Below are 24,388 nucleotides of genomic sequence, written 5' to 3' on the forward strand. Positions count from 1 at the left end.
GGTTTCACTCTGCAGTTAAGTGACTTGATGCACTAAACAATATATATTTGTATATATAAATATATATATATTTGTAGAATGTTTTTAATTCAGTGAGTTGCCCTTTCAGGTGCTGTGCAGTGGCATCCTGTTGTGTGTTAACACGTGATTAATCTAGAAAATAGAAATATAAACGCTTTTATAAAGCAACATAACTGTTCAATAGATTACTCTTTATTTATGCGTGAATAAACCATTCTTGCATTTTTTTTGTTAGGATTTTAATCATGATTACTCACAGAATATTGTTGTGATGAATATAATTATTTGTAAGCAAAGTGTAATTAATAGTGATTAATTAATATAAATACTGCTAATATAAAAACAGCATATATATAATATAAAATAAAAATAATGTTAAATGAGCACACAGGCTGCAGATCACTGGGTGAGGCCTGAATGATCAGACTGATACATCATTAAATCAGTTGATAGTAAAGAATCAGAGATCATGTACAGATATTTTTTATTACTCTGATTGTAAAACATATAAACGATAAGCGATGCAGTTCTTATGAAACTTGATTAAATGATAACACACTGGATTAAGAATTTATTCTATGTGAGGGATGTTGGATTTTATACTGTGATAAACTGAATAAATCAGTGAACACCCATGAGTATTATTTAGTGTTGCAGTGTGAAACTGAGAGAGAGAACCACCAAAAAACTAACTCTAAAAATACAGGAATATACAGGATATAAAAGCTTTTCTTCATTATTATAACTTTTTAAATATTAGTTCGTCAGAAAATACAGAAATCACAAGCTTACTTTAAAGTCTGTGAATTTATATTACTGTTGTGCTGTTTTATACGGTTTTTGCTATTAAAAAGTCTTAAAAAGACTTCAATGTCTTGAATATTAATCTAAATTGTAGATAATAAATGAAATAATGTTAAAACACATTGAATGAGAAGGTGTTTCTCAGTTTTATCTTATATAAATAATATATATTAAATTAATAGGTACTGTTAATAAATGTTTTATATATGTAGAAAAACCGCGAAACAGCGCCCTGTAGTAACACAATCTGACCGGTAACAGTTTTCAGTGCAACACCTGCCGAAACTAGCTTCTCTCTCCTTTAGGCCACAGATAATAAATATTAAATATTAGTTAGTTTGGGTAATCTAGCGTTAGTTATGTGAAACTAAAATAAATTTAGTTATTTTATCCAAAATAAATAAATACTGAACTTTAGCCTCAGAAGTGTTTATTTTTAAAGGTGTTGCTAATTTAGTTAGCTTAGCTAGGTTAGCTAGTTAGCTTACCAGCTACTGTCCGGACTAAACTTACCGTTTTTATGAATTTGAAGATTCTAAAGAATAAACGGACAGGTCAGTATGTGTGTGTGTGTGTGTGTGTGTGTGTGTGTGTGTGTGGAGTAATTAAATATAAATATTAATCAATAGTTTGATTTAGCTGATTTAGCTGAAGCTAATCCTGATCCTGAGGTAAATTTAGCTCTGATCAGCGCAAGGACTACAAACACCAAAGGTAAAGTTAGCACCGCCCACAATTACATTCATTGGTCAGTTTAAATAAAATAAAATCTTAGTTAGAGGCCAATGAAATATTTTTTTTTATATATTACAATTGCTAAATATTGAAATACATGTTACTTTACAGATTTTAGGGGTTTGAGCATAGACATGTACACATATACTAATTAAAAACCTCTGGAATATAATCGAGAGGAAGATGGATGATCACAAACCATCAAACCACCAAACTGAACTGCTTGAATTTTTACACCAGGAGTAAAGCAGCATAAAGTTATCCAAAAGCAGTGTGTAAGACTGGTGGAGGAGAACATGATGCCAAGATGCATGAAAAAAAAAAACTGTGATTAAAAACCAGGATTATTCCACTAAATATTGATTATTTCTGAACTCTTAAAACTTTATGAATATGAACTTGTTTTCTTTGCATTATTTGAGGTCTGAAAGTTCTGCTTCTTTTTTGTTATTTCAGCCATTTCTCATTTTCTGTAAATAAATGCTCTAAATGAGAATATTTTTATTTGGAATTTGGGAGAAATGTTGTCTGTAGTTTATAGAATAAAACAACAATGTTCATTTTACTCAAACATAAACCTATAAATAGCAAAATCAGAGAAACTGATTCAGAAAATAAAGTGGTCTTTTAATTGTTTTTTTTTACAGAGCTGTATATACAGTATGCATTTACTTCATACTGCATATACTCAGGGTGAGCAGAATTTCTATGAATGAGCAAAGGTTCTGTTTGAAGCGGCGCTCTGTGCCCCCTGTCCCTCATTGATGTTTTTCCAGGAGGGCAAAGATCAGCGCCAGCTTATCGTCTATAAACACTGCAGGTACAGCATGAAACCAGCAGAACAGAACCGGCCCCATTCTCCTGCAGCAACAGGTCCAATCTACAGACTGAAGACATGAGCGGCCGGGTGGGAGATCTCAGCCCCAAACAGGCTGAAGTTCTGGAGGAGGTGAGAAATATTACATTATATATTTACACTTTAACCTGCACATCCTAACAGCCTTAGACTGAAAATATACTTATTTGATGATGTATTTCTTTTTATGTGAGGGACATGTCCTTTAAATGTTACACAATATTGGGAAATCGTGATGCATTACGATATATTGCAATATATACTGAGATATATAAAAAAATCCCTACAGTAAGTAATCCAACATGTGATGATAATAAAGTGTACTTTCTATATGTCTGATATTGAAGTAAAATAAATTACAATGGGCAGATCACAGGTACAGTATGTCATGACAAATAACAACAGTACAGATGTTGTGGAATAATGTATAGCATGACCTCAAACAATTGAATTGTGAGTGTTGTGACCTGTGCACATGGTGATGATAATGATGCTCAGAAGATTTGTACATTTCTCATTCTATTATAAACAATTGCAGTGAATTTGAAAACCCATCTTTTTATATACTTATATACATATTATACATTTTATAAATAAAATAGACATAAACTTATTTTCAAATGGAAATTTATAACTTTATACATCTGTCATTTAACTGCAGCACAACCCAGTATGACTTTTATTTCTGATTATAATGCTTTTTTATTATAAAACAACATTAAACGTGGATTAGTGCACGATCCTGCTTCTAAAGTAAAGCTTTTATATTTGTCTGTAATGTTATTTTGTATTGTGTTTTTATTTTGATTGTGTTTTATTGTAGTTTCGGGAGAGGATTAAAGATGTGTACGAGAAGCTGCCGAGTAAGAGTGATCACTACCTGCTGCGCTGGCTGAGAGGTGAGCTGTGTTCTCTGGTTGATCTTTTACAGGCTGTGTAATCAATAGAGCTGCACAGGCTGGTCTATAAAACTAAAGTTTTATTGATGTTTCTCCATTAAAAGATAACGTGCAGCATGCAGAACAAGGGGTTTATATATTATTTTATTAAAGAATATAATAAATAATCCTAAACTCTAAGTCTAAAAATAGCTATTATAAGCCATAAAATAATATATTATCTGTTAAATGTAGTTAAAAATTATGAAATAGGAAACATATAAAAAATCAGTTTATATTTAAATGAAAAAGTATATATAGGTTATAGTGTCGTGTATATAGTATAAATGATTGAAAATATAGTATAGAATATTGAGTATGTAGTATAGAAGTTTGAGTATATAATATAGAGGGTAGAGTATATAGTGTAGATGATTGAGAATATAGTTTAAAATATTGAGTGTAGAGTATAAAGTACCTATTGTAGAGTGTAGTATATAGAGTATAGAGTACATAGTATAGAGTATTGAGGATATAGTATAGAATATTGAGTAGATAGTATATCATATATACTGTGTGTAGAGTGTAGACTATCTAATGTAGTTTAGAGTATATACTGTAGTATAGTGTTTACTGTAGTATACAGTATTGCGTTTATACTGTAATATAAAGCGTAGTGCATATACTGAAGTATACAGTATAGCGTAAGTAGTGTAGTATAAAGTGTAGCATATATACTGTAATATAGAGTGTAGTGTATATCCTGTAGTATACAGTATTGCATATATACTATAATATACAGTATAGCGTAAAGACTGTAGTATAGAGTGTAGTGTATATACTATAGTATACAGTATAGTGTGAATACTGTAGTATGGAGTGTAGTGTATACTGTAGTATAGAATATATATTGTAGTATTTAGAATATAGAGTGAGTGATGTTATATAATAAAGAACAACAGCTATAAACGTTCTGAAGGGTGTTGAATGTTGTGGCACCTGGTAACCTGCTGTACCTGTACAGGTATGGCCTCCTCACACACTGACTGTGTTGGGTAATGATAATGGTGCCATCACTTACATAACTGTATCATCACCTCCTCCTCATAACTCACAGATCATTCAGGGGGAGGGGTTGGAGGGTGAGGTGATTGGGGAGGGGTTATTGGGGGGGGGTGAGGTGATGGGGAGGTGATTGGAGGGTGAGGTAATTGGGGGTGAGGTGAATGGGGGAGAAGTGATGGGGGGGGGGGGTGGTTTGAGTGTAAATATTTGCAGTTCTGTGCACTCATAGTTCTGCCTGTTGCTAAATTATTTGCTTGCTCCCACTGAACCACATTCTATTAATTATTAATCTTTAATCTAATTTCTCTTCTTTCAGCTCGAAACTTCAGCATCAACAAGTCTGAAGCCATGCTCAGAAAGGTATTTACATACCACTTGTTTTGTTATGGGAAAACATGAAGGGGCGAAATTATTGTATAGTATATATTTTAAAAACAAAAGTTATAAGGATCTGGACTAAGGTGTTACCTTAAATGTTCTATGGGAAACATTTATTGATGGGCTGGAAGTACTGGGTAATATAATATAGATCATGCTGCTTCTCCATCAGCAGCCAGAGTCTGAGAGAGAGAGAGAGAGAGTACAGTAGATCATGCTGTTTGGTTTAGGGCGTGTCAGTGTGATTTTGCCGTCGTAACAATGGGAAAAGTACATGTTTTTTGGCTCAAAACTATCAAAGGACGTGTACTAATTCTCTTTGTTGTAAGTTTTTGTATCTGATTATTATTTTTTATTTACAGCACGTGGAGTTTCGCAAACACATGAAAGTAGATGCAATCTTGGACGACTGGAAGCCGCCAGAGGTAAACTCCTGCATTCAGACCTGCATTAATTTTAATAACAAAATAATAATAATTTATTATATACTGTATTATATTAGAAGCGTACCTGCTGTGTTACCTGAACAGGTGATTGAAAAATACGTGTCAGGTGGGCTGTGCGGGTACGACCGAGAGGGCAGTCCCATCTGGTACGACGTGATTGGCCCCCTGGACCCAAAGGGCCTCCTGATGTCCGCCTCCAAACAGGACTTCCTCCGGACTAAAGTCAGGGACTCGGAGGTCCTGCGGAGAGAGTGCCAGAGGCAGACCGATAAGGTACAGCCAGAGTTTAGCATAGCAACACCTTGGCAACCACAATCTATACCATAGAAACATGCTGGCAAACACATACTATTGCAACATCCGAGCAACCCCCTAGTAATGTCTTAGCCACCAACACTTATGCCATAGTAACACCCTAGCAACCACTTTGCAACACCTTGGCAAGTGCCAGTGATGTCTTGGCAACAAACACCCATTGCAACAAACGCCATTGCAACACCCTTTACAACACCTTCAAACCAACACTCTTTCAAACTCCTTGCAACACCTTAGCAACCACAACCTATACCATAGCAACACACTAAATCTGACCGATAAATATTACTTCTGTTCCTCAAAGCTGAACAGAACAGGGGGATTAACCCTGCAGTGAAATATCAGACGTTATACAGAGTTATGCTGCAGTGTGTGATTTATATGTTTATATATTTTTATATTTTGTTGTAATTTAATTCCTCAGCTGGGGAAATACATCGAGTCCATCACTATGATCTACGACTGTGAAGGCCTCGGCCTGAAGCACATGTACAAACCTGCTATAGAAACTTACGGAGAGGTAAGAGTTTAGCTGTTCTGATTCATTTTTATTACTTATTTAGTTTTTTTATTAATAGCTGATGAAATTCCATAAATCACTTTTTTATTTACTTATGTTTTGTTTATTTTGTTTATTTTATTTTATTTTATTTTTCCGCACTTCTCAGGTTCTGACCATGTTTGAGGATAATTATCCCGAGGGTCTGAAGAGAGTCCTCGTTATTAAAGGTGAAACTTTATTTTTTTATTTTAGTTCTTCTTTTACTTTTTTTATTTACTTTTTATTTCCTTTCTTCTTCTTCTTCTTCTTCTTCTTCTTCTTCTTATTATTATTATTATTATTATTATTATTAATAGTTTTGTATTATTGCTTTTTAACTTATTTAGATTTTCTTTTATTATTATTACTATTTTTAATTATTATATTTATTATTATTGCTTTTTTTTTTTTTAGTTCATTTATTTATTTGTATTTTTCAGCTCCTAAAATCTTCCCTATTGCTTATAACCTGATTAAGCACTTCCTGTGTGAGGAAACTCGAAGGAAGATCGTTGTGGTTGGGTGTAAGCGGGCGGAGTGCTCTTCTGTTTCTTCATAATTCATTATAATATAATATTTACAATAAATGAGAAATCTGTTTATTTATGGTCAGATTTATAAACTGTATGTTTTTTAGCCAACTGGAAGGAGGTTTTGCAGAAATATGTGGATCCGGATCAGCTGCCTGAGGCCTACGGAGGAACACGGAAAGATCCGGACGGAGACCCGTACTGTAAATCTATGGTGAGGAATAGAGCTGTGCGTTTCCTATGACATCATAATATATACAGTAGCCACTCCCATTTTAAAGACCGAATAAGTGAATGGCTAGCTAGCTACATACTTACCATTATTACAACCTAAATAAAAAACTTGGCTTGGTTGGCAAGAATTCCTTCTAATCTGAGCGAACTAATTAGTGCCCGTTTCACCAGTAATAGAAATCTTATATGTTTTTTTATTATTATTTTATTAAGATTTTTTTTTTAAGTTTATAGACATAATACAAATAAAATCACATGACGAGCATACATTAAGTGAGAAAAAGAAATAGAAATAGCACAATGACAATGAAAAAAAAAATAGGAATTAAAAAAAAATAAAAAATACTGAATTACTCAGTACTGAATTTTTGTAATTACAGATTAATTACGGTGGGAACGTACCGAAGTCCTACTACGTCCGGGAGTCCTTTAAAGTGGAGTACGACAGTTTCATCACCATCGGCCGCGGTTCTGATCACCAGCTGGAGTACGAAGTTCTGATCCCTAACTGCTTACTGCGGTGAGAGACCTCAGAATATATTTATTAAATATTTCAGTTTATTTTCATTAAATTCTATTATTTAACACTGTTTTCCAAATACAGAAATGTTTGGTAAATTGTGTAAAACCAATCCCAATAATTCATAATTGCTGTTTTTTTATTATTTAGGAGTATTTTATCCTCTTCAGTAACACAGATGTTGTGTAATATTGTAGAGAATTGTATTGTGATATATCGAGTATCGCAGTATCGTGATAATAATATCGTATCGTGGGATGCCCTGTGAATCACATTTCTAATGCCAATACTTTTTTCTGTATAGTGTGTGTTAGTGTATTATTGTGTTATTAAAGTTGAGTATGCCGTGTTTATAAATACTGATATTTCTATACTAATCTGATATTGATCTTGATTGATATTGATGGGTCTGCAGGTGGCAGTTTGCCAGTGATGGAGCTGATATTGGGTTTGGGATTTATATGAAAACTAAAGCTGGAGCGAAACAGAAGATTGGAGAGATGCAGGAGGTTCTGCCCACCCAGCGATACAACGCCCACCTGGTGCCCGAGGACGGATCCTACACCTGTGAAGATCCGGGAATCTGTACGTTACATACACTGACATGCCACAAGTCACGGGACAGCACTGAAATTAATGCTAGTGTAGCTCCATATTCCACATTCCTACAAGCTGGAATGAGGAAACATCAGCTGTGTGTGTGAGAGAAACTAAATTACAGCATATAAAAAAACTAATCTACCCTCTAACTCTATGGCATGGTATTGCCCTTGAGCAACAAACCACTTTTTTGGTTATTATAATGTGGGGTAATTTTTCTTTAATTAATATTTAATTCAGTACATTTGTCTTTCTGCAGATGTGCTGCGGTTTGATAACACCTATAGCATGCTGCACTCGAAGAAGATCAGCTTCTCAGTGGACGTGGTTCTACCTGAAACACACACCAACTCCGAGCAGCACTGAGAACCACCTGAGGACTAAACCGGAGGATTAAACCTGAGGATTAAACCTGAGGATTAAACCTGAGGATTAAACCGGAGGATTAAACCTGAGGACTAAACCGGAGGACAGAGAGATGTGTGTTTATAAGATTAAATATTAATCCATGTATTAATACATGGTTTTATGTTTAATTGCATTTTAATTGTAACTTTTATAATATTGTCAATGAGTCTAAAATTGTGTAATGTTCTGATTATTAAATATATATAAAATATATATTTCAGCTAACAGAGATATTGAACACAATGAAGACAAATATATTTTAATATTTTGATTGTGAATTAAGAAATGATTTGATTCAGTAGAGAAACAACAGAACACAGTAGAATACACAATGAATTATAAATGTTGTTACATTGTTCATTTTACAGTATCATCAATAAATAATATCTCTACATTTAAAAATGTTGGTAATTAAATGTAATATTTTGTGATTTGCTATAATGTCCTCATTGGTAGGCCTATTAAAATATTTGCATGAAAAATAATGTAAAAGTGTTGACTTGAAATTGTGTGTTGATATGAAATTGTATGAATACAGTAAAATAAAATAACTTTTTATATCACAAACAGAAAAGTACATTCTGCAAACTTCAGGATCTGTGCTGATTTATTTATGCAGTCTGTATTTGTCTTTTTTATGGCATCATAAACTATATAACTACATATTTAGATTTTTTACGACAGTGTTTTGTGGGTGGGGTAATATGCATGTGAGGAATTTAAAGGTCTGTAATTGTAGTTGAGGGAGTGGCAAAGCTGTAAAATACAGGATCACAATGAACAGAACTGATCGATCGGTTTGATTGACAGCGTGAGAAATACAGTTCAGTATATCAGTATAATCAGAATAACAGTACTGTGAGATAGGAGGTTATGACGGTGCTGTCGTGTAATTTAGTTTATTATTAGGATCATCAGTGCACAGCCTGAGTGTATATACAGTCATACCATGTGTGATTATATAACTTTTGCATGCTGGGAAACCCTGAAATAAAGCATCCTTACGTTTAAAGACATCATCATTATAAAATAAATATATTAATATTAACAACATAAAAATATATTTTTTTATTTTAAATTATAGTATATACTCTAAAACGTGCTGTTATAAATCATGTTTGTGTCCTTAGTATACATTTCTCATAATGAAAGAAATTACAGTATGTGCATACAGCAAAGAATAGAAAACAGCTATATATATATATATATATATAATACAGACATACATATATAGACGTTTTATATCATTATAGATAATAGATTATACATAACTACAAAATATTAAAATAAACAATTAAATAAACCTAATCTATTTATCCATCCATCCATCATGGAGGAGAAATAAAAATAACATAAAATTCTGCCTGAATCAGTACAGTATATTCTATATATATATTTGCTATTATAACGATATATTTTATATATTGTATAATAAATAGAATACAGTGTATATATATTATTTCATATATTAATAATACACACTGTATTGTAAACACTGATAAACACAGGAACTCCTGCTGACAGCTCCGGTGGGCGTTACCTCACAGCGCATTATGCTAATCGAGGGGGCGGTGCCTGCGGGGGATAAGCGCGTGACGTCAGCCCTCCCTCCGCCCGCCTACCGAGAGCGAAACAAACATGGCGGCGGAGTGGAGCGGGCAGGGGTGCACTCTAACTTTAGTGTTTTTCCTCTGGAGCTCCGGGAGCGGCGGCCGCACCGAGCCGGTTACCGTCAGCGGCGGCAGCCAGATCCTCGGCATGCGGCTGGAGAGGAGCGACAAGCCCGCCACCACCACGAAGGACGGGGTGATCCAGGTGACGGAGGAGAGCAGCGTCCTGCTCCGGTTCTACGGGCTGCAGCTGAGCGCCGAGTCCGCGGGGAACATCAGGTTCACGGAGCACGGGGGCGGCGGGGACACGGGGGACGGCGGCGGTGGCGGCGGTGGCGGCAGCGACGGGGACACAGGGGACACGCGGCCGCCTGACGTTAATAACAACAGTAGCAGCAGTAATAGCATTAGGACTTGTGGAGACTTCACTAAAGACATCACCGTGGGAAACTACATGAACGTGAGCGGCCGCGGGAGCTCCGGGGTGGTGAGCGTGAGCATCAAACCCCTCCGTAAGACGGAGCGGATGCGCGAGTACAGCCTGTGCGTGAGGGGTCCAGAGGAGCAGTGGTACCTGCTGTCAGAGAACCACGGGCGGCTGAGGGTGGTGGAGGAGAAGGCCTCCCTGCTGCCCCTGTGGGTCCAGATCATCCTGGTCATCTGCCTGCTGGTTCTGTCCGGTATGTTCAGTGGACTCAACCTGGGTCTGATGGCTCTGGACCCCATGGAGCTCAGGATAGTCCAGAGCTGCGGAACCGACAAGGAGAAGCGGTACGCCCGCAAGATCGAACCCATCCGCAGGAAGGGCAACTACCTGCTCTGCTCCCTGCTGCTCGGCAACGTGCTGGTCAACACCTCCCTCACCATCTTCCTGGACGACCTGATCGGCTCCGGCTTGGGCGCCGTGGTGGCGTCCACCGTTGGCATCGTGATCTTTGGCGAAATCGTGCCGCAAGCCCTCTGCTCTCGCCACGGCTTGGCGGTGGGTGCCAACACCATCATGCTCACCAAGTTCTTCATGCTCCTCACCTTCCCCCTGTCCTTCCCCGTCAGCAAGCTGCTGGACTGCGTCCTCGGCCAGGAGATCGGCACTGTCTACAACAGGGAGAAGCTGGTGGAGATGCTGAAGGTCACCGAGCCCTACAACGACCTGGTGAAGGAGGAGCTCAACATGATCCAGGGGGCCTTGGAACTGCGGACCAAGACAGTGGAGGACGTGATGACCTCTCTCAACAACTGCTTCATGATCCGCTCCGACGCCGTGCTGGACTTCAACACCATGTCCGAGATCATGGAGAGCGGCTACACCCGCATTCCCGTCTACGAAGACGAGAGGTCCAATATAGTGGACATCCTCTACGTCAAGGACCTGGCCTTCGTTGACCCGGACGACTCCACCACGCTCAAAACCGTCACCAAGTTCTACAACCACCCCGTCCACTTCGTCTTCCACGACACCAAGCTGGACGCCATGCTGGAGGAGTTCAAGAAAGGTGGGTCGTGACCTCCTCCGGTTCAGGAGGCGGCGGAGGAGTCGGGGAGTGATGATCTAATCATCATACTCAAGATTCCTCAGCAGCGTTTCTGCAGAAATCATAACCTGCGATGATTCTGCCAGACTGAGCTTTCTTCAGGTCTTCAGTTTGCTCAAATATGTTAAATTTAAACCGCAATAAAGAGACAAACACAGAAAGCGGCATAAAAAAAACAACAGCCAGTCGTTTGCAAACAAACAAACCAAAACAAAAGCTAAGGCTAAGGAAGTTAGCTCTGCTAATATTATTATCCTAGTCCTGTACAGCTCGGATCTTTCTCAGCTATAAAACAGACAAGTCGGTGTTGTAAACATAACATAACAGTATAACTCTTATCGATAAGAGTGATCAGTTTGATTTAAACAAGTAGGTCATAAAAATTAACTTAAACATGCCGTTTAACGTCTATCCTACAGGCACCCTCCACCAGGCTCTGATGCACAATGCTGGTCTGCTGCCCATGCTAAGAAAAAAGATTAGGTCTGCCCAATATAAGTTATAAAACTAATGTAAATGTTCAGTCAGACATACATTATGAAATGCATTATTAATATCATAAAACATGTTGGATCGTTGACTAACTTTGGCTGAAATCTCCTTAAAATTCCTGTATAAATGATTACAGTTTATACTGCAGACAGTCTTCAGTTCTGCTGGTATTGATTAGGAGTCTGAATCTTTGCTCCTGTGGGATCTGAATCAATACCCGTATGGTCGGTGTATTGGTCGCGCTCTGCAGCGCTGCATGCAGTTTATTAATTATTTAATACAGCAGAGGAGTGAAGGACACTCTGACACACCTGCTCACCCTGGAGTGAAGATGGCACTCCTGAAAAGAGCTTTATCAGGCTGGTAGACTCTCACCAGTGTTCACACTCAAATTTTCAGTATTTTACAATCTGTCATCACTCTCAAACCACTAAGACCACACACACACACACACACACACTGAAGAAGCTTGGCATACACACATACATGTGCCTGCAGAGTAGAGCTGGTAGACATGACAACATTCCTCCCAAATTCCAAATAAAAATATTCTCATTTAGAGCATTTATTATACATTATTGCAGAAAATGAGAAATGACTGAAATAACAAAAAAGATGCAGAGCTTTCAGACCTCAAATAATGCAAAGAAAACAAGTTCATATTCATAAAGTTTTAAGAGTTCAGAAATAATCAATATTTGGTGGAATAATCCTGGTTGGTTTTTAATCACAGTTTTTTTCATGCATCTTGGCATCATGTTCTCCTCCACCAGTCTTACACACTGCTTTTGGATAACTTTATGCTGCTTTACTCCTGGTGCAAAAATTCAAGCAGTTCAGTTTGGTGGTTTGATGGTTTGTGATCATCCATCTTCCTCTTGATTATATTCCAGAGGTTTTTAATTTGGTAAAATTGAAGAAAATCATCATTTTTAAGAGCTCTCTTATTAAATATATCTGATTATTGATTTCTGAACTCTTAAAACTTTATGAATATGAACTTGTTTTCTTTGCATTATTTGAGGTCTGAAAGTTCTGCATCTTTATTGTTATTTCAGTCATTTCTCATTTTCTGTAAATAAATGCTCTAAATGAGAATATTTTTATTTGTAATTTGGGAGAAATGTTGTCTGTAGTTTATAGAATAAAACAACAATGTTCATTTTACTCAAACATAAACCTATAAATAGCAAAATCAGAGAAACTGATTCAGAAACTGAAGTGCTCTCTTCATTTAAATTATTTTTTTAATGCTGATTTGTGTTATTATTTTTTTAGCATGTTTAATCTGTAGTTGGGTGTGAGTAATGTGTGTGTGTGTGTGTGTGTGTGAGAATGAGATTAGTTTAATAGATTATATATTTGGACCTCCGTGGCTCTAAATCCCGTCTGAAACGATGACAATACTGTAATATCAGCCGGCGCTAATCCCACAGCTTTGTGTTTGTATTGATATGGCGGTGTGATTAGGGGGTGTGGGGGGCGGGGCGTCGGGGTGATTGACAGGTGTGTGAGGAGCTGGTGTGTGTTTTCTGCTGATTAATCACTGCAGCACTGCGGAGACTCCGGGCCGGGCCGAGCGGTACCGTGGGGGGGGGCTCAGGCTGAGCAGAAGCTGCTGATGAGTCTCAGTTATCTTGTCTGAATCTCTGTTTGATGTTTGTTGGATGTAAATCGATATGAAATCTGATAAGCGGTCAGACGCTCTGATTGGACGCCGGGATGTGAGTAGTGATGTAATCTGAAGCCTGGCAGCATAGTGTGTATAACCCTCGTAACTCCACAGACCTACAGTGTGCTGCTGTTTACAGTGCAGCAAAAGCACACAAATATCAGTATTTATATTGACATTAATATGGAGACAGAGTCTGACCTTCAGTGTTTCCGGGTGTTAAACTGCAGCTGTAGAGTTCTGAAGTGAAAACATAAGAATTCATGTAATAACTAAAGAAATGAAACAATATTATCACAATATATTTCCCACAATATAGTTATTATCACCATACGGTGATTCTGTGATACTCGATATATATTACAATGCGATTCTCTACGATACTTCACAGCATCAGTGTTAATGAAAAGGATGAAATTAAAAGGATAAAAAGTCCTGAAGTGATCCAAATCTTGAAGGAACACATAATAATTAATGTATTAACTAAAGAAATGTTAAACAAACCAAAATACTCCAAAAAGTGAAGTATTTAGATACTCTTATCTGATGATCTTATCCTGTACAACAGAGGAAACTCTCGCTCTCCTATCCTTTCTTGGAGCGGTCCTGATGAGGGCCAGTTCCATCATTATTACCAATGACGTTTTTGACCTTAATTTTTTTTCTTAAAGTATTTTTTTCTTTATTTAGTTGAGTAGTTGTTGCTTCTCATAATCTGGATTCGAACATTACTCAAATATTCACTATTCACTGTATACCTGTAACTCTACCTCTTCACTACTTTACTTTAACTGATGCTCTCAAACATCAACATTAAGAGACAAGAAATTCAAGTAATTAACTCTTGATGAGTTCAGCACAGCTGTTAACTGAAAACTTGAATTTCAGGTGACTGTAATATAAAATATAAAACGACACGTCCGTCAGTCTCTAAAAGAGATCAGTGCAGCAGCAGATTACAGTACCGCGCTGTTTATATTCACCCCTCAGCGCTTATCTCACCTTATCTCACCCCGGGCATCTCACTCCTCCAGCCTCCTGCGGGCACCCTGCGCCGCTCGGCTCCGGCCTCCGAGCTTTAATCACATATTAATCTTTTTTAATCAAAGCTTAATTCAGTCCTGCGCTGCTTACACTGCTGTGATCAGGCTGAACTGGACTGGTACCGGTGCCAGCTGATGATTTACCTCAGCAGTTCCACACTGACACACTGTGATCAGGGTCATTAAACCGGTATTAATCAAATAAATAACATTAATTATACTAATTATGATAATAGAGCTGTGTTTACTATAGTATGTTTGATATTTGCATATATGTGGTCACTCTGTTTACTGTGTTTATTTGCTGAAAAACAACCGTAGTTACACTGAAATATATAAAAAAAAAATGAAACAAAATGCAACATTTTCTGGAATACAAAAATACCAAATACTGAAGCTGTTTTTTGTAGGTTTTCTTCATTTTTTCCACTTTTCTTTGACTAGTGTTACATTAACAAACAGCTTGTGGTTTAATCAAATAATTTTAAAACAAGATTGTTTGGTATAGATTAGGGATGCACAGAATATTTGGCAACTCAAAATCTTCAGTTTAAAATGACAAAAAATCCAAAAAGCACTTTTTTTGTTTTATGGCTGAATAATTTATGCTAATCAGTGACTCGTTTATTTGAAATTAGGATTTTTTTTCACAGTCATGCCAGCAGTGGAAATGTGGCAAATTTAGAGAAAACCTGCAGAAGAAATGTCTGTGTTTTTGTCTCGGCTCTATAATAGTTAACCCCTTCCTCTCCTCCACAGGTAAATCTCACCTGGCTATAGTGCAGAGGGTGAATAATGAGGGGGAGGGCGACCCGTTCTACGAGGTTCTGGGATTGGTTACTTTGGAGGACGTTATAGAGGAGATCATAAAGTCTGAGATCCTGGACGAGTCTGATCTCTACAGTGAGTTTATCTGATTATTTTACTGATTTACATGTTGTGTCTGTATTAAGAGTCTGTATTAAGAATAGATTTGATGAGTACTCAGATTTTAGGACATTTTCTAAAGAAAATACTGTAGTATCAGTTGATCATTTTTGATATTTGACCTAGAGCTGGAGAAACTTCACTGAAAACTCACCTTTATACACAGAATATTGGAAATCTAATCTTACTGTAAATAAACAGAAGCACTTTACTCACCCAAATAAATAAACAGTTTTTCAGGAGAGAAAACTTTAAAAGAAAGTCCTTTTTTATTACAGTTTTGTTTATTTAGCTTAGCTTTACTTAACTTAGTTAGCTACCCCCCCTCCCCCCCAACCAGCGGTGAGACCTGCTGAATTAGAAGTTCCTTTTAAAATGTGCCTTATAATTTATGTATGAACACAGACCAGAAAATAGATGTTCACTGATAATGAACCTTATAATACGGTGCATCTTATAGTGTGAAATGTATGTTTATTTTCTGCTCCATAACTCATCGTTTCTTTGTTTACTAGCTGATAATCGTAACAGGAAGAAGGTCGACCCGAACAAGAATAAGAGGGATTTCTCCGCCTTTAAACAGGAGAGCGAGTCTAAAGTGAAGATCTCTCCTCAGCTGCTCCTGGCTGCTCACCGCTTCCTCGCTACAGGTCAGTTCAGACCCTGATCCCGCCCACAGCACCTGCAATAAACCTATTTTTATATAGATATTAGTGCTTATTGTGTGTCTGTGTTTCTCCTCAGAGGTGAGTCTGTTCAGTCCGCTGCAGATCTCAGACAAGGTTCTGCTGCGGATCCTCAAACACCCGGACGTCATCCAGGAGATCAAATTCAACGAGAACGACAAGCGCGCCCAGCAGCACTACCTGTACCAGCGCGGCAAAGCCGTCGACTACTTCATCCTGTTATTACAGGTACGCTGAAACCTGCTGAAACTCGCACTCAATCAGCAGTTACCCAATCAAATCTGATTCAGGCCTGATTCAGTGATGAATGGACCAATAGAAAAGCTCCTAAATTACCTGTAATTAAATCTTTTTACATTTACCGTATTTTTTGCACTGTAAGACTCTAAAATTCTTTCATTTTTCTAAAAATCATCAGAGCTCCTTATAATCCAGTGGACCTTATGTATGAATTCTATCAGTCAGGTATTAAGGAGCAGTAAAGCCACTCCACTGAAGTACAGAGTTATACAGGAGATTCAGTTTAGTTCTCCAGCACCCAGACTGGAGCAGAATTAGCATTAGCATTAGCTGCTAACCACGCTCACTATTTCCCCGTTCAGAGGTGAGTATTATCAGCCTGTAGTCTGCTGCTAACCCCAGGTACTACTGGAGCTATCGGTTAGCCGCTAATGCTAATGCTCCAGTCTTAGTGCTGGAGAAATTTGTGAATCTAAGCTTACTGTAAATAAACAGAGGCATTCACCTCGTCTCTGGATCAGATTCTGAACATAAATATCCAGAAGAGCCGTAACTCTAACACTGTGTGTTAATGAAACAGTCATATCTAGAACTCTTGGTTCCGGTTCTGGGCGGACTCTGGGCCGGGCAGTGTGTGTGTGTGTGTGGTGAGCAGGACAGTGTGGGGGTGCCCTTCAGTGCGGCTGTGCCCCGTGGCACAGGCTGGTGTAGTGTTGCAGTATGAGGGTGGTGGGGTGGGGGGGTATTGTGTGGGGGGGTGTATGAGGCTGGTGGCAGTGTGACCTTATTGTGGTTTGAGCGAATAGAGACCCGGCTGCTGTCGCCAGAACCTGCCCTTCACTAATTGATCCCTCTTATGTAAAAAGAGAGAGAGGGAGAGATGGAGAGAGACAAACAGAGAGAAAAAGGGAGAAAGAGCTCTATAGAGAGGGGGAGAAAAAGAGGGAGAGAGTAAAAGAGAGAAATAGTGAGAGACAAAGAAAAAGAGACAGAGAGAGGAGAGGGTGAGAGAGAAAGAAAAGGAAGAGAGAGCAAGAGGAAGCAAGCGAGAAAAAGATGGAGAGAAAGAGAGGGACAGAGAAAGAGAAAAATAGAGGGAGAAAGAAACAGATAGTGAGAGGAAGAGAGAGAGACAGAGAAAGTGACAGAGAGAGAGAGCTTGCCCTACTGCCTTTGAGCATGTGCATCACAGCACTAATCCCCCCCCTCCCCCTCGTTACTGTCGCACTACACACACACACACACACTCTCTCTCACACACACACACACACACACACACTCTCTCTCACACACACACACACACACACACACACACACACACACACACTCTCTCACACACACACACACACACACACAATAAACCAGTGCTTTATTCTGTCAGTAGCTCTATTTTAGTGATGATCCCGTCAGATAGGAATCTGATAAACAAAAACATGCTTACAGGCCCCGCCCACACCTGTCCTGATATTGTAACCAGGTGTGAGTTATAGAGGGGTTATAACCCCCAGTATTGAGACACTGTGGATCAGAGGAGGAGCTGTGTTCTCTGGAATGATGGAGCTCTGTACAGTACTGTAGGATGAATGGGATTGGTTAATGAGTTTGGTATAAAAGCTCCACTGCTGATCTTTAGGCAGAGATACCCTAATCACAGCAGTTGGAGGCGGAGTCAGAGGGAGACAGAGGGAGTCAGAGGGAGTCATCTGGTCTCCTGAGGCAGCAGAGGCGTCGAGTGATCCAAGCCAAGGATCAGCCAATCAGATGGTGGATTTTTTCCGCGGCGCTCTGCAGCGTCTGTGCAGTTAACCCCGCGAGGTTAACCCCGGGAGGGCTGGGCTGCTCGGTAATGCCGGTCAGGGATCAGGATTACCTCGCTCTGCGCCGCATCACGCCACGTGTGCCGCGTGTGCCGGGGACGCGCTGGCTGTGCCGGGTCGACCCGGCCCGCGGGCTGCCTTACGTCACCGCACTCCAGACCGCGTGTCCGGCTGACTTAATCCCAGAAATCTCCTCAGGCTCGTTTACAAACAGCTGCTAATTAATGACGTGCGGAGCGTGATGTCCCTGCATGATTTAAAGCAGCAGCGTGTAACATTTATATATCTTATTATATCAGATTCAGAATAATGAAGATTCTCCACTGACTGTAATACAGGGAGAATAGCGTCTCTATCTGTGCTTTTACAGACTAAAAACACTGATAACTGCACTATGTAACTCTGGTGAAGCGACACGTGCAGGATAACAAAGTCAAAAGTCAAAGTCAAAGTGGTTTTTATTGTCATTTCAGCTATATACAGAGTACACAGTGAAACGAAACAACGTTCCTCCAGGGACCATGGTGCACATAAACACAGTGTATACAGAACAATAGTGCAACAGTACAAAAGTGCAGACAGACAATACAACACAATACAGACAAAGAATAATAAATAACAAGACAGTGTGCAAATTATGCAGTGTGCAAAAAAGACCAGTGAGGTAGTAATTACTCTATTACACAGTGTGCAATAGAGTCCAGTGAGGTAGTAGGGTTTTTAGTGCTTTCCATTTTCTGGGGTAAGTGGGGTAAGAGTGTGTGTGCATGTACAGAAAAACCATCAGTTCAGTCTCTGCAGTTAAGGAGTCTGATGGCTTGGGGGTAGAAGCTGTTGCAGAATCTGGTCGTGCTGGACCGGATGCTGCGGTACCTTCTTCCCGAAGGCAGGAGGGAGAATAGTTCGTGTGAGGGATGGGTGGGGTCATTCATAATGCTGGTTGCTTTGCGGATGCTGCGGGTGGTGTAAATGTCCGTGATGGAGGGGAGAGAGACGCCGATGATCCTCTCAGCTGTCCTCACAATACGCTGGAGGGTCTTGCGGTCAGAGACGGTGCAGGTCCCAAACCAGGCAGTGATGCAGCTGCTCAGGATGCTCTCAATGGTCCCTCTATAGAAGAGTGAACACTCTCAGGAACTGTTTAAATAATAAATATTAGTGTAAAATCCTGTAATATTACCACCTCTACCATCTTAGTGCACATGTTCCTCCCACTTTTTCTTTTAGTGATGCTTCTGTATCTCTCAGCTTGTCCAGAAATGCATGTGTTTCAGAAGCATGTTCTGTTCTGTGCTCATTTTTCTAATATACATCACTGAATCCTCCAAATTATAAGATAATTTAAGAGTACATATTAAGGCTGGGCGATATTGTAAATAAAGTGAATCTTGATCTTGATATTCTTTAAATATATGAGCAATTCTCCATTACAATTTAGATTAGTATTAAAATTAATAAAAAAATGATGGAATGAAACCTTCAATCTGAAAATGGGGGGCAGAAATTAGGGAATTATAATCTGATTGATAGGGCTGTACAGATGTGGTGTTTATCTCCTGTGTGATGATCTCAGCAGCTGGTGGAGATTCACCCTGACGTGTCCGAGTGCAAACGGAGATCCTCAGATCTGGTTTCTGTGTTTTTCTCTGAGAGGAAGCAGGTCAACAGCAGATATGACGAACAAAACACCGGAGCTACGTGTGTGTAGTGTGTGCACGCGTGTAGAATGTGTATAGTGTGTGTGTGTGTGTGTGTGTGTGTGTAGTATATGCACTATTCCTGCTGTGGTTCAGTTTCTTTATTCTGGTATTACGGTTCTCCTGCTCTCCGCTGGGTTTGGGTCAGGTGTTTAGCAGCAGTGGGTCGGTTCTGGTGCTGGAAGAGGAGTCCGGTAATCTGTGGGCAGTGTGTGTGTGTGTTTCTGTGTTTGTGTGTGTGTGTGTGTGTATAGTGTGTGCAGACCGGAGGCTGAGCGTGGAGATACCTGGTTTTGGAGTGGTGCATTATTCACCAGTGGTGCTGTAGTGTGGGAGCGGTGGAGGGTTTGGGTTTCAGCACCTTAAAGGAAGATTAAGTTCAGCATCATAACCTACTTATTCTCACACTATCAGTCCTTCCTTATTAACATGTCAGAATCAGACGGATTAGACACAGATTAGATCAATAACCTTAACTGATTATTAGTAATGGATTATTCTTATGGGCTTAAAACTTTTTTTGTCTTTATTTGTAACCTTATAGCATAAATAGTGCATTTCTCTTTAAGGTCCCAATTCAATTAATTTTTTGATTGCTTTTGCTCATCATTCTCTTTAAGAGTAGATCAGGTGAGCTCTGTCTTTGGTGGATTGCTATTGTAACGGTGCAGCTACCTGGACGTGTCCAACAAACTCTTCTCAGCAGAGGAAACTGAGCTGCTGGTTGACGCTGTGAAGGAGCTCCAGCAGCTCATTTACGGGAACAGCAATGTTATTTTATTTACTATTCTGTTTATTGTTGATGTAAAAGTTGGGTTTGTGCTGCTGTGTGTTCATGTGTGTGTAATAAGTGGGGGTGTACGGTCGGCTCGGCACAGCGCCTGTGTTACCGAGATAGCGATGAACGTCTGACTGTTGGCGTCTGTCTAGGTTGTATTCAGTCAGTGGAGCTCCTGTGTTTTCTGTTACCAAGATAAACAAGATAAAACTCCAGAAATGTACCTGAACACACCTCATTTCCAGAACACCACGCCCATCAGTGTAGATATATTCAGAAGATCTGCTGCTGTTTAAACCAGACAGGAGGAAGGAGGGAAAATAACGTGTAAAAATGTATCTTAGCTTTATATAAACTGATAACTGATCAATATATGTAACACATATTTCATATCACATGTGTTTGTTGTGTGTTTATTTTCAGGGTCGGGTGGAGGTGGAGGCGGGTAATGAGAATATGAAGTTTGAGACGGGTCCGTTCTCTTATTATGGAGTGATGGCTTTTACCGCTCCGTCTCTGGGTGAGTCTTATTCACACGCTCATCATCTGTCCTGTTTACTCTGATTAGAGATAATCTGACCTGCGTTCAGTAATAATACATTTATTAAATACAAATATGATCTGTGTTTTTCAATAGGAGGAGCATTTATAACTAAAATATAACAAATCCCTCGTTCACACCTGATATTAACATCCTGCAGTCCTGAGTGATCTGATTATAAGAGATACACCACAAACTGAATATCCATCTGTTCAGTCCTGCTGTTATACGATTTTATTATTTCTTTATTTCCAGAGAGAACGAGACAGAGAGAGAGAGACAAAAAGAAAAAGTAGGGGAGAGCGAGAGACAGACAGAGTGAGACAGAGACACAGAGAGTCAGACAGATATATATATATATATATAGAGAGAGAGAGAGACGGACACAGACAGACAGAGAGAGAGCAAGACAGAGAGAGAGAGAGAGACAAAGAGAGAGCAAGACAGAGAGAGAGAGAGACAAAGAGAGAGCAAGACAGAGAGAGAGAGAGAGACAAAGAGAGAGGGACACGGAAAAACACACAGAGGGGGAGAGAGACAAAAAGAGAGACAGGCAGAGAGAGAGAGACAGAGAGAGAAATGGTCTGATTTTTCTCATTTTTGATCACATTATTTCCTATGGAGGCGGGGCTAGGCTTGACTGGAGGTGGGGATGAGGGCGGGGCTAAATACAGTAAGAGTATCCTGTTTTCTGTGGGCGGAGTCTTCAGCCCAAATCCAGTTGAGGCGCTAGTTTAGCCCATTAGCTCGTTATTGTAGCGTTTAGCTCAGCTAACCCGTCTGGACGGTGGATGGCGTGGTATCACAATTATTACATATGTTACTGCACACTTATTATCAGACTTATTATCAGACTTATTATCAGATCACACAGAGCTCTGGTTAATATCAGGTGTGTTTTTTTGTGACTAAAATCTGTATTAATATACTTTTAGAAAAAGTTTAAATTGTTCAAACTTGTATTTTCTTGTATTTGTTTTACAGGAAATTGAGTAAATGTATATTAGTATTTGTTAGTATAAATATACACAACCCTGCCACAGTCCACTAATTTAACCAGTGTTAAATATTTTTCCTTGAGATGATAAAATATTATATTTGCTACACCGTTTTAAAATGCCTGTAATAATTGAGCTCTTTCAATTAATAACCATGTATCGACCATTTTCTCTTATTATTTCTTTTTTGTTATGTATTTTAACATTAAATAGTTAAAAAAAATAAAACTAGACTTATTTTATATCTCCTGATTTTTGCAGGCACTTAATATATCAAATAAAATATTTAATCTATTTAATAAAATAAATAACAGATTTTGAGAAATATGTTTTTGATCTGTAGTTATTTGTTTAAAGGGCTCAGTTGTGTGTAAAATAATTGTAATATAAAAGTATCTGTATTAATTAATAACTCTTTAGTTATTCAGTTTAATGCAGTGTGTATCCAGGTGTGTGTATGTGAGTGTGTTATGTAATAACTGTGACCTCAGTAACTGTAGGGATTGTGTTATAGCGCGGCGCTGTGGTGGAGTGCGGTACTGCAGCGTCCTGCTGCTGCTGCTGTGTGTAACGCTGCGTTTCTCAGCTGTGCTTCGGTCTGTCAGATTCCACCGCCGGTGTTTAATGTGCTGAACATCTGTCCAGCTGTGTGCCTGCATGTGTATAAATGTGCGCAGTGTTGAGCCAGACCACAGTGTTAAAAACCGTCACTGATTATTTATTTTTAGATTTTTTTTTAGGGGGGAATTTGTCGATGACGTAACTCAGTATACTGCACATGCCCCTCTGCACTATAACAATAAAAATAGCGTGACTATCAGTGTTATAGATGTGTGATAATTATGGGACTATAATAATAAACTATATTTCCTTTATGAATCAGATGAGCAACATTTTATTATTATATTTTTTGTGTGAAAATATCAATATATCATTTTTTTAATATACAGCTCTGTAAAAATAACAGACGGCTTAAAAATGTTACGTTTCTTTGATTTTAGCAAATTAAAAACCTCTGGAATATAATCAAGAGGAAGATGGATGATCACAAACCATCAAACCACCAAACTGAACTGCTTGAATTTTTACACCAGGAGTAAAGCAGCATAAAGTTATCCAAAAGCAGTGTGTAAGACTGGTGGAGGAGAACATGATAACCTATAAATAGCAAAACCAGAGATACTGATTCAGAAACTGAAGTACTCTCTTCAATTTTTTACAGAGGTGTATAAAACATATTCTCATTTGTTTAATAAATAATTTCATATGTTTTTCTTCATAGTATATGGACGAGTTTAGTTTGGTATTAATCTAAAATGCAGAACATTTGAAATGCAGAAAGGTGATTAAAATTAAAGCATTCTTATATAAAGTCGTTTTTTTGGTCATATATAAACTCTTTATATAAAGGAGGTGAAAGGTCACAGTATGTTGATATGACTCTGAGGAGCCCAGTCCAGACTGTGTTTGTACTGGATCCACTGGTGAAACTGGTGACCTGTTTAAAGATCCTCTCTGTCTCTCCCCCCTCCCCCCCTCTCTGCTCTGGCTATTGCTCCGCCCCCTCTCTCAGCTGTCACGCCCCCTCTCTCCCCCTCCGTGGTGTCGCCCCGGCCGCGGCGCCTTTCTCTTAAGAGGTTTTCTCTGTTCTCTCGCTTCCCAGGTAAATCCTGCATGGGTGGAGCTAACCGGGGGGAGGCGGGGCTACCTGGGTGGCACTAACCTGGGGATCATTGGGTGGAGTGGGTGGGCGGGGCTTAGATTTAGTATAAAAACAGCTAAATCATTTTTCCCCGATCATCTTCTGACGAGTCGTCGTCCAGCAAGTCGCGAGTCTGATTTTGGAAAGGGGCCGCGCACCGTAATTACACTTTGGGCGTGCCACGGTTTCCACGGAGATCCAAGTTAAAAACACAACAACGGGTGGAAATGGAGGAGCTACTGAACTCCGCAATGAGGTCATGTGACCGAGAAAAAAAGTCTAAAAACTCACTGATCCTCCAGAAACTTCGTCCAGATAGGGC

At 39.0% G+C, this 24,388-nt stretch overlaps 2 protein-coding genes across 6 annotated transcripts in view; both read left to right on the plus strand.

The window, feature by feature from the left end:
* The first annotated feature begins 2,353 nt into the window (after positions 1-2,353).
* sec14l7 (SEC14-like lipid binding 7) lies at positions 2,354-8,871 on the plus strand. Of its 4 annotated transcripts, none has more exons than XM_049468503.1 (13): positions 2,360-2,509; positions 3,240-3,315; positions 4,676-4,719; positions 5,100-5,162; positions 5,268-5,456; positions 5,923-6,018; positions 6,167-6,227; positions 6,480-6,563; positions 6,677-6,783; positions 7,184-7,323; positions 7,739-7,908; positions 8,183-8,322; positions 8,375-8,871. In XM_049468503.1, exons 1-12 carry the CDS (start codon positions 2,456-2,458, stop codon positions 8,287-8,289), a joined length of 1,191 nt encoding a protein of 396 aa, XP_049324460.1. In that variant the 5' UTR covers positions 2,360-2,455; the 3' UTR covers positions 8,290-8,322; positions 8,375-8,871. The 4 variants fall into 4 exon arrangements, with proteins under 4 accessions (XP_007250376.3, XP_049324460.1, XP_049324461.1 ...); XM_049468504.1 differs by having other exon boundaries at positions 8,183-8,296; positions 8,336-8,871; XM_049468502.1 differs by having other exon boundaries at positions 2,361-2,509; positions 8,183-8,335.
* Positions 8,872-9,954: 1,083 nt separating this feature from the next.
* The window catches only part of LOC103027926 (metal transporter CNNM4), a 25,223-nt gene continuing 10,789 nt past the window's right edge, over positions 9,955-24,388 (plus strand). Inside the window, exons 1-6 of one of the 2 annotated variants that reach the window (XM_022680743.2) lie at positions 9,955-11,434; positions 15,440-15,583; positions 16,123-16,257; positions 16,352-16,521; positions 21,249-21,345; positions 23,938-24,027. In XM_022680743.2, coding sequence (XP_022536464.2) covers positions 9,970-11,434; positions 15,440-15,583; positions 16,123-16,257; positions 16,352-16,521; positions 21,249-21,345; positions 23,938-24,027 — 2,101 coding nt within the window. In that variant the 5' untranslated portion in view covers positions 9,955-9,969. The remainder of the gene's footprint in view (positions 11,435-15,439; positions 15,584-16,122; positions 16,258-16,351; positions 16,522-21,248; positions 21,346-23,937; positions 24,028-24,388) is intronic. The other variant, XM_049468497.1, reaches the window with a different exon arrangement.

The sequence above is a fragment of the Astyanax mexicanus genome, chromosome 20, assembly GCF_023375975.1.
Source record: "Astyanax mexicanus isolate ESR-SI-001 chromosome 20, AstMex3_surface, whole genome shotgun sequence".
NCBI classification, from domain to species: Eukaryota; Metazoa; Chordata; class Actinopteri; order Characiformes; family Acestrorhamphidae; genus Astyanax; species Astyanax mexicanus.

Coding starts and splice junctions, on each gene's coding strand:
- sec14l7 (XM_007250314.4), top strand. CDS start 2,456: ATGAGCGGCCGGGTGGGAGATCTCAGCCCCAAACAGGCTGAAGTTCTG. Junction 6,228..6,479: donor GAGAGTCCTCGTTATTAAAG/GTGAAACTTTAT, acceptor TGTATTTTTCAG/CTCCTAAAATCTTCCCTATT. Junction 6,564..6,676: donor GAAGATCGTTGTGGTTGGGT/GTAAGCGGGCGG, acceptor TATGTTTTTTAG/CCAACTGGAAGGAGGTTTTG.